General features: G+C 48.4%; 2 protein-coding genes across 5 annotated transcripts; one reads left to right on the top strand and one right to left on the bottom strand.

The window, feature by feature from the left end:
• Positions 1–149: 149 nt before the first annotated feature.
• On the bottom strand, positions 150–4,817 carry LOC128306403 (uncharacterized). Its single transcript, XM_053043914.1, has 4 exons — positions 3,259–4,817; positions 2,841–3,189; positions 2,656–2,752; positions 150–2,155 (listed from the first exon to the last, which is right to left on the bottom strand). Exons 1-4 carry the CDS (start codon positions 3,860–3,862, stop codon positions 311–313), a joined length of 2,895 nt encoding a protein of 964 aa, XP_052899874.1. The 5' UTR covers positions 3,863–4,817; the 3' UTR covers positions 150–310.
• A 2,029-nt stretch (positions 4,818–6,846) lies between these two features.
• LOC128307476 (paired box protein Pax-6-like) lies at positions 6,847–9,049 on the top strand. Of its 4 annotated transcripts, XM_053045352.1 has the most exons (5): positions 6,940–7,055; positions 7,229–7,649; positions 7,731–7,947; positions 8,032–8,172; positions 8,310–9,049. In XM_053045352.1, the coding sequence occupies exons 1-5, from the start codon at positions 7,039–7,041 to the stop codon at positions 8,429–8,431; spliced, it is 918 nt and encodes a 305-aa protein (XP_052901312.1). In that variant the 5' UTR covers positions 6,940–7,038; the 3' UTR covers positions 8,432–9,049. The 4 variants fall into 4 exon arrangements, with proteins under 4 accessions (XP_052901311.1, XP_052901310.1, XP_052901312.1 ...); XM_053045351.1 differs by having other exon boundaries at positions 6,847–6,951; positions 7,731–8,172; positions 8,313–9,049; XM_053045350.1 differs by having other exon boundaries at positions 6,936–6,995; positions 7,731–8,172; positions 8,313–9,049.
• The last annotated feature ends 453 nt before the right edge of the window (positions 9,050–9,502 follow it).

The raw sequence follows: 9,502 nt of genomic DNA, 5'->3' as shown, positions 1-9,502 counted from the left end.
CACCAGAGATGCGACGAAATGTAAAGCGTGTCATCAATTAACCCTTTCTATTGAATCTGTTACAATAAAAATCTACAGTAAAACTCGATAACGCTCAATGTTTGTGATTTTGTTGAATGCGATGACGCATTTTATTGATGCTTACTGCACGTCACCTTGCGTGAACCTCGGCAAGCATTAACATCTACACTCGGAATACAGAGAGTACACAGTGTCAAGGTTAGTTAAGTATTATTAGTTAAGTATTATGGGTGTTCGAAAACGGGAAAAAGATGACGTGGTCGGTCGGGTCGGGAGTTCCGGTGGAATTTTACATGGCCTCGTTCTTAATCACCTTGCCGGCGTCCTTGAGCGGACACTTCTGGTCGGTGCCGCTGTCGTAGTCACGCGTCCAGAACTGCCGTATCTCCTGCCGCCGGTTCTTCATCAGACACTTGTACTCGGAGATGCGCATCTTCTTGCCGTCGATGATGCAGGTACGCTTCGGACGTGGACGGTACCGATAGTCCGGATGTTTCTCCATGTGCTGCTTGGACAGCTTCGCCTGCTCCTCGTAGTACGGTTGCTTCTCGAGGTTTGTCATCGCCTTCCACCGGGCGCCTAGTATTTTGGAGATGTTGGAATTGTGCATGTCCGGGCAGGCCTTCAGTATCTTGCGCCGCTCATCCTTCGCCCACACCATGAACGCGTTCATCGGTCGCTTGATGTGGTTTTTCTCGGTGCTGGACGAACGGCTCCGGCCGGTACCGATATCCGGCCCTAGATCCATCCCACCGAGCGTCATGCCCTTATCCTTCTTTCCACTGCCGCCACCACCGCTTCCGCCGCCGCCGCCGCCGCCTCCAGCACCACCACTAACGGCAGCGATCGTTTGCTGGCGCTGGATCAGATGGCGGTTCATGTTGTCGATCATCGCGTTACTGTTGAACGGTGACAGGCCCGGTCCACCGACTCCGCCAGGCCCACCGTGGGGCCCTGCATCGGCCGCCTTGATGAAGAACTGCTGCGCAAGTGGGTAGGCCGACTCGCCCAGTCCCAATCCACCCTGCTTCTCGTCCGGGCTGCCGTGGTGCGGACTCGGCGACTGGTGGTAAAGGTTCAGCTTGGCATGCTTGTGCAACCCGTCCGGGCCGGGTCCGGGATAGTCGAATAGGTGGTTCGCCTCTAGCTCGAGCCGGTCACGCTTCGACTTGAGGAAATACTTGTCGGATTCCTTCTCCAGCAGTGCAACAGCCGTCGGTGGCAACAGCCCAACCTTATCCGACATCAGCTCCAGCCGGTGGTTCAGCTCGTCCGTATCGCACCCGGTGAAGAGTCCCGCCGGTCCGAATGGGCCGACTCCTCCGCTGCCGCCTGGTACCATCCCCGGCAGCTTGGTACCGTTGGTCAGCTTGGTCAGCTCCAGCCCACCCGGTCCGAGTGGGCTGTCCCGGGACGGTTTCCGCTTGGACAGGTTGATCGGTGCGTCCGGTTCCTTCGCGTATCTTTGGTTTTCATCCTCCTTCGCCTTCTCGTACTCGTCGTACAGCGTGAGTGCCCCCGGCCCCGTGGGTACACCCGCACCGGTACAGTTTAATGGCGGTGCGGACAGCATCGGCTGCTTGGGGAGTATCAGCTGATCCGGGTCCGTATCCGGTGGCATTAGATGGGGCCGTTTGCGAGCATTGCGACGCATATTACCACCAACGGTGGAGCTGTTGGTAGCACCACCACTACTACTACTTCCACCGGGCCCTGGTGGCTGGTAAAGGGGACCACCGGCGGAATGCTGTGACATCTGGCCGGCCAGCTCAACCGCGCCCGACATCTTGCAAGCAATCGATTGAAATACATTTTGGTATCGGCGTATGCAGTTGTCCGGTTCGGTTGCCAGCTCGGCCGGCCCTGCTATATCACAGTCGATCACGGTGGTGCCGGCCGAGGTGCTACGGTTCGGTGATGCGACCCCACTTGCCACCGGTGTTGCCGACGGGACGGAGGCCGTGGAGGAGGCGGCCGGTGACATCCCATTGCCGCCCGGGCCGACACGTACCGTACCGTCCCCGGTCGATGTGCTGCTACCGGCAGTGGCCGTGCTACCCCCAGACAGCAAACATGACGGTTGGTCGAGGTTGCTTTTGGAATTGTTGTTCTGTTTGTACTTGCGGTTTTCGCCCTGCGAATGAAAATGTTGAAAAGAGGGCAAGAGGCGGGAGGGGTTGGAAGGATGGGAGAATGTGGAATGGCAGAGTAACAATGCCCGCAGAGAATGGGAATGAAATAGTTGTTACAAATTCTATACAACAGCCACAACACGGAATAATACTAGCAACGACCGAAGCAGCAATCATGAGAAAGCGAAAGAGAGAGAGAGAGAGAGAGAGAGATGAAGGCAGAGTAGTAGCAAAATGCCAGAAGGTAGTACGTTCGAGCAGGTTAGCCAGTATTACACCAGGGACGCATTACTAGATAGAGCGTATATATAGCGTGTAGTCATCCCACACGCTCTACCACAACTCCAACCGGTAAAAAAGCAACAGAATCCGTTATTAGCGATCCAGTAGACAGCCAGCAAGATAGTATCACATTGTTTGTTAGTTTCACGTTCCCGAATAAAATGCAGGCCGGGTCGGGTTAAGGCACCGCAGCTTGGAGTTGGAGTGGGGGTTAGCTTACAAATTCCGCCTTCAGTAGCATCTCGCGCCATATCGTAAAGTACATGATCAGTCGGTTGATGTTTTTCTCCTTCTCGTAGAGTGACTCCTTGAAGCTTCTGCCGGTGGAGGGGGGGTCCATGAAATAGTCAATTAGTCAAAGAGTCGACGGTTATCCCAACAGGAACACCTGTCCCGTAAACCTACCTTTTGATAAGCTTGATGTTGTTCTGCGTGCTTTGCGAACTGCAGTTCCGGTTGGGTAGATCGTCCGGTGTGTTATGTGGCTGACTGTGGTTGTTCAGCAGTGTGCTCGGTATCTCGTTCGGGAAGTCCAACAGGCTCAGGTTAAGCCGCATCAAATAGATCTCGCTCATGCTGAGCTGCAGATTGGTGATGCGCTCGTCTAGCCGCGTACGAAACGATTCCAGATTGTTCTTTTCGAGATACTGGTTGTTCAACTGCTGGACCGTGGGCTGCTCAACTGGTGATGGCATGTGAACGGCTGGCTCCTCGCTCTGACAGTTGTTTGCCGCACCACCGTAGCTGTTCTTATCTGGAATAGTGGACACCGAAAACAGGTAGTAGTTTAGAAGCGCTTTATTTCTACTCCTCTAATACCTACCGTTAACGTTGTTGTTTAAGCTGTCAAAGTTGTCCACGATCGATTTGAGATGGTTCAGGATCATGTTGTTAATCTTGCGCGGTCCACTGGTCACACCGGGCATCTTCGGCACTGCTGTCGACGGTGACACTGGAGACGGTGGTGTCGCATCCTGATTGCCGCTGGAGATATTCAAACTATCCAGATTCATCGTCAGCTGAAAGTTATCCGTCTTGTTCAGGGCCGGATCGGAACCCTTCAGGATATAGCTCGCCACGTTCAGGAACGGCAGATTGTAATGGAAGTCGTGCTCCAGCGGCAACAGATGCTCATCGTGCCGGTTGCTCAGCAGATCGTCGTGCTTGAGAAACTTCGGATCGGCGCTCATCTTCTGCATCGCGATAAAGTTCGTATCGAACGCACAGTTCAGCTCCTTCACCGGGGACGACTTCAGGAACTCCTCATTCTTGAGCGAGATCTTTTTGAAGTTGTTCTTCTCTATCGTCACCGCATTGGAGAGCTTGTTCGGGGGTGACTTCCGTTTGGACGACATCGGAACCGGACCAACGGTGGACGATGATACGCTGCATGGACGACGGAATACAGCACCGGGACACGCCGCCATTACACAGTTGGGTTTTATAGTTGGCAGAGCGAAAATTAGAGTCAAATTTGTGTTTGTGAAACAAATGTGCAGAAGGACCTTGCTCTCGGGTATACCACCGATGCATGGTTGCGAGAATGAGTATGGCTTAAACTAGACTTAAACTACTCGGTTTTAGTATCACAGGAAGATTGATAGTATCACATGCTGTTTTTTTTTATTAGTTGTCACTGCCGAAGAAGACTTCCTCCCGAATCGTTTTAACGGAGATGACCATGCTTTTAATAACTTTAAGTACTGAGCAAACCTATAAGAAGTGTGTTATTGGGTTTTTGTTTGTAGTCTAAATAGTCATTTAGCCAGAATCATTTGAGATATGAATATATAACGGTTGAATAGCGACCAGACATCCAAAGCCAACACAATGCATCATTTATTTGTGTTGAAATTTCTTTCAGCAAATAACTCCCAATTTCAGATAATGGAAATAACAACAATAGAAGTAATTTCGCCATTACAGAGAGAGAAAGAGAGAGAGCGAGAAAAAAAGGATATTAAAAAAATCAATAATGACACTAACACAGTGAAAACTGTGATCAGGTACAAACGAAGTTAAAGAGCTAAAGTGAGTGAGATGGGCGAACACGGAGAGCGAGATAGCGTGGTTATAAATGTATTATTTATTTATGCAGCTTATTTCACCCACGCGGAAGCGCTCTCTCTCTCTCGCTTGTGTCTTTCTTTCCCTTTTTCCGTTGTCTCCGTTTCGCTCACCCGCAATTGTTTTGTTGGAAAGAACAAAAGCATTTAAATAACGTTAGCAACTACTTTCGGATGTTGAGGATAAAGTATGTAAGAAATAGCATAGAAAATTGTGTGAAAATAAAACATGATGAGAAGATTGATAGCACACACCCCCCACCCACACGCACGTACGTAAATATATGTATAAGACGCTTCTTTGCGTCAGTGAGAGAGAAAGAGAGATTGATATGCCGTATCACTTGATGTGTTTTTAATTCAAAACTACAGGCTTTTTGATTATGGTTTCAGCGTTGAGTGACTCAACTTTATATTCGATTTCTTAAACACTTTAAATGGTGTATTATTTTGTTGCCGTTGTTGTTGCGCGATTCCTGTCTTTTTTGCCATCCACAACCCTTTCACAATCCCGCCCATGAGCAACCCTTTTACCCCAATTGCACTCACCACTTGCATCACTGTTTTCACACATACCGTGCGCAAATCGCGGTATACGCCACATACCGCAGGTGGAACTACACGAACTTCACGCACGCGATGCACGTACACCCGCTGTTGCAAATAGTTGAACAAAATAAGTTGGCTGTATGACTCAATGTGCCCCCAAAAAGGGGGTGGGGGACCATTAACCCTGCCTGCAGATGGTCTAACATTCTTCAAGAAAAATCGGAAATTCTACACGGGGAACCGAAATTTGTAGCACCGAAAACCGAAGATGAAAATGGGAAATAAAGAAAAGCCAATGGAAAAGTCAGCGAAGGGGTGGGAAAGGATAAAGAGGGTAAAGGGAGGAAAAGGAACAAAACAAAAGCACCTGTGTGGCTCTGTGTTGTTTTAAATTCTTTCTCTCACGCACACTTGCGTAGGTTTTGATGGACAAGGAAAATAATTAATCACACGCCGAGGGCGCGTGAATTGATCGTGATCGTGTACCGAGGGAAAACTGGAAAGCAAAAATAAGTTTCCATTGAATTGAAGACTTTTTGCTGTTGTTGTTGTCGTGGAGATGAATGAAGTGCAATCTTCCTTTCTCTTTCTTTTAAATGCCACCCTTTGCGTAAGTTTGCGCATATGGGAACGGGATGGCTAGAGAGATGTGTAGGGGTGCGTGAGAGAGAGAGAGAGAGAGAGAAAAAGAAAGGGCAAGGGAAGGAAAAGGGAGCGAAACAAGGAACGCGTCGTTCCTCTTTTGTGTTGGCGTTTTTCTTTTCTTTTCCCTGTCGATCGCACTGAAGAAAAAGCAATACCGTATTATATTTTTTTTTCCACAGCGAAAAACTTCCTTCCAGTCGAGCGGATTCTGCACTGTAAATACACTAAACTGCCCAAAAAACAAAAACGCGCACACGCACACGTACACACACACACACACGCACTAGAAACAATCGTTTTGTTTTCTTCTGCAATAATTTTTGCTGCTTTGCTTTGTGCGTGCTGTTTGCTGCACCTGTGTCCTCGCAGGCAAAGGGTTTTGTGCTTTTTGTTCCCTGGGCCGTGTGGTACTGCTGCCTGCACACTGGGGTGTTGCTGAGGGTTTTTGCTTCGCCACACGCAGAAAACACCACCACAAATGATTGCGAACGCAGGGTGTTTTTTTCTTTCACTCTTCTGTGCTGTCGGATGCTGCACACGCATACATGCGCGCATGCCCGCAAAAGGAAATGGTACCGCGGTTACCGTGTCGGGTTGAGGAGTTCACTTTTAAATCGTTAATATTGAGGCATTTTAGAAACAATATTATCTATTCTGTCCCTTATTATCGATTTATTGCTATTTTATTTCCTGCTGTAAAAAAAACCCAGTTTTCCTCATTATTTTAAAAAGGTAATAAAACAACTTTTAAAAGAATGAATAAAATCAGTGAGAAATTTGATAATCTCGCCTACCAGAGAGTGTGACAGCGGAGCAATGTAATCTTCACACAACGTCCACGTTACACTGCATGCACACTTTTGGGATGTAGATGGCGTTGTGCTATAAAAAGGGAAAACAAGGGAAAACCCCCCTTTGTTTGATGCAAAGTAAAAAGGGAAATACGGCGCAAAAACGGCGTAATAAAAACAATTCTACCCGCTCATTCGAGGTGACGTTTCGAGCACTTTTGAGATGAAAAATTAATATTTATTTTATGCGAAACTTATATTATTTGTGTGTCTGTTTTCGAACATACCATTTTTGTTTAGCAGGTGTTTTAATGCAAAATGAAACAAAATTGGGACCATTGTATAGTGCTGGAGGGAGGAGGGGAGAGGTGGCGATAGTGGGAAGGAGACGAAGTGAGGCATGCGCACAGCATCCAGCTTCAAGCAGCGAATCTTGTCCGGTCAATTGGAGCAGTACGCCTAAAGGTAGGCAAACCCCCAAGCACACAAGCGCATCGTGTTTTCGGCAGGTAAAACGGCAATGGAACAGCAAAGACGTTGGCAGTGAATGTGATGGACTGTTTCAATTGGTCAGGAAATTGAATGTCACTTTAATCGGTGAACCTGTAGTAAAGCGTACCGATTTCTTCTCATACGCGCGCATACACGCACGCACACACGCACGCACCCCCCCGTGTATTTTCTTTCTCTCCCTCTCTTTGCACGAAACGTCCGGCGGTACAAACCATTTTCCAACCATCAGTGTTCCGTTTGCAACGATGCAAATCCAGAGCAATATACAGAGCGTCAACTCGATCTTCGGTTGCAACTCGTCCGGCCACAGCGGCATCAACCAGCTCGGCGGTGTGTACGTGAATGGGCGACCGTTGCCGGACTCGACGCGGCAGAAGATCGTCGAGCTGGCGCATTCCGGTGCCCGGCCGTGCGACATCTCCCGCATACTGCAGGTGTCGAACGGGTGCGTCAGCAAGATACTGGGCCGGTATTACGAGACGGGTTCGATCAAACCGCGGGCCATCGGTGGCAGCAAGCCGCGGGTCGCCACCGCTGCGGTAGTGTCCAAGATTGCAGAGTACAAAGCGGAATGTCCGAGCATCTTCGCGTGGGAAATACGCGACCGTCTGCTGTCGGAGGGCACCTGTAACAACGATAACATACCGAGCGTGAGTGGAGGGTGTTTAAGGCGGGCACTGTGAGGATGGCGCGCTCTAACCTCGGCTAACTTCTCTTCATCCCCCCAAAAGGTATCTTCCATTAACCGTGTGCTGAGAAATCTGGCCTCCAACAAGGAAACGTCATCGCAAAGCAATGAGACGGTGTACGAGAAGATAAAGCTGTTCAACAACACCAGCGGACACTGGACCTGGTGTCAGAACATTGGAAGCGGTCAGTTTAACTTTTCCTCCCATCCCATCCCGCACCTCTCATTGAAAACCTCCACCGAGCAACCATCGAAGCCAGGTATGCTAGCGAATATCATCACCTCCAGCCATCCAATACTAATCTTCCAACTGTTTCCATCGCATTCCTCGCAAACAATGGCAGCGAACTGCTGCCTGGAGGAGATGAGTGATAAGTACTCGTCCGAAGATGATGAAGATTCCGAGCTGCGGTTGAAGCTGAAGCGCAAGCTGCAACGCAACCGTACCTCGTTCACGAACGAGCAGATCGAAAACTTGGAACGAGGTAACGAGCCTGCCACACCAACATCCTGGCGGTGGTGTTGGCGTTGTCGATGACCCCCGGGGCGTAAGTGCACATTCCCTGTGTCTGACATTCTTTTTTTGTTTTGTTTGTTGTCCGACTTCGTGTTGAATTTCAAGCAGAATTCGAGCGCACCCACTATCCGGACGTGTTTGCCCGGGAACGATTGTCCGAGCGGATCCAGCTGCCGGAAGCCCGCATACAGGTAATTATACCGCACCGTGCTAAGCTGGTGCGGTAGCTCAGGTAATTCAGGTAATATTGCAATCCTTTTCGGTGTACCGATTGATAACCGATAGCGTATTGTTGAATGTGTACGAGTTCGTTACTAAGTCACTGAGGTAAGTCAATGAGTGACCTAAGGAGAGTTGGTAAGGCGCACATGCTTCAGTTACGATACCTTCAATAGATATAGGGAGAAGATCTCAGGAACCCGTCAGAATACAACGCCGATTGATAACTGATCTCCTTTTTTGAGTGTGTACGAATTCGTTACTAAGTCACTGAGGTAAGTCAATGAGTGACTTAAGGAGGTTTGGTATGATGCAGATGCATCAGTTACGGCGACTTCAATAGATACAGAGAGAAGACCTCCAGAACCCTTCAGAATACAACGCAAAGTAAAGCGTCACATTTTGGATCGAACTCTGTTGGATATTCTAGAGATAAAAGGTAAAGAACTTTTCAAACTAAATGGGGGCTTTTCTTAATAGAAATATCTACGCAACTGAAGATCACGCAGAGGACATCGGAGCTGCCTAGAAGCTGAACCTGGGAGAAAGATGTAATGTAACCTTTTCTTTTACTCCTGTTTAGATATCTTCTTCATGAAGGTAACAATATCTGAAGACTACCTAAATCGTTACTCACAATAATAACTGAAACTTCGGCAAGACGAATATAAAGTTGTTACTTCATTCTTAAAGTTATTCAAGGCAGATGACAATTTGGTAAATTGGATCAAGCAAGTAAACGTAATAAAGCCCCTATTAAGGCGCCCACTCGATTGGTACTGGAAGTGAGACTCGACAACGTGTTTTTCAAAGTGTCATCTGATGTTCGGGATGTACCATTAATGGCGGAACGTCAGATATAGCAAGTGCCTTAATGTGCAGAACGTGTGTTGACGATTGCTGAGCGCGAGCTGCAGGTGATTTTAACGAGCTGTTTGAACACGTTATTCGTAGTAAATGGGCTAGCTGTCACTAGCACTATGGTCTGCTGGTGTTATTTTAGCAGCAACACTAATGATGACGAAACAGAGTGAGGAAGAGGATTAAGACATTCAAAGATTGTTGGTGAGATTTACATC

Source organism: Anopheles moucheti, chromosome X, assembly GCF_943734755.1.
Source record: "Anopheles moucheti chromosome X, idAnoMoucSN_F20_07, whole genome shotgun sequence".
In the NCBI taxonomy this organism is placed as follows: Eukaryota; Metazoa; Arthropoda; class Insecta; order Diptera; family Culicidae; genus Anopheles; species Anopheles moucheti.
This window is presented reverse-complemented; position numbering and strand designations above follow the sequence as displayed.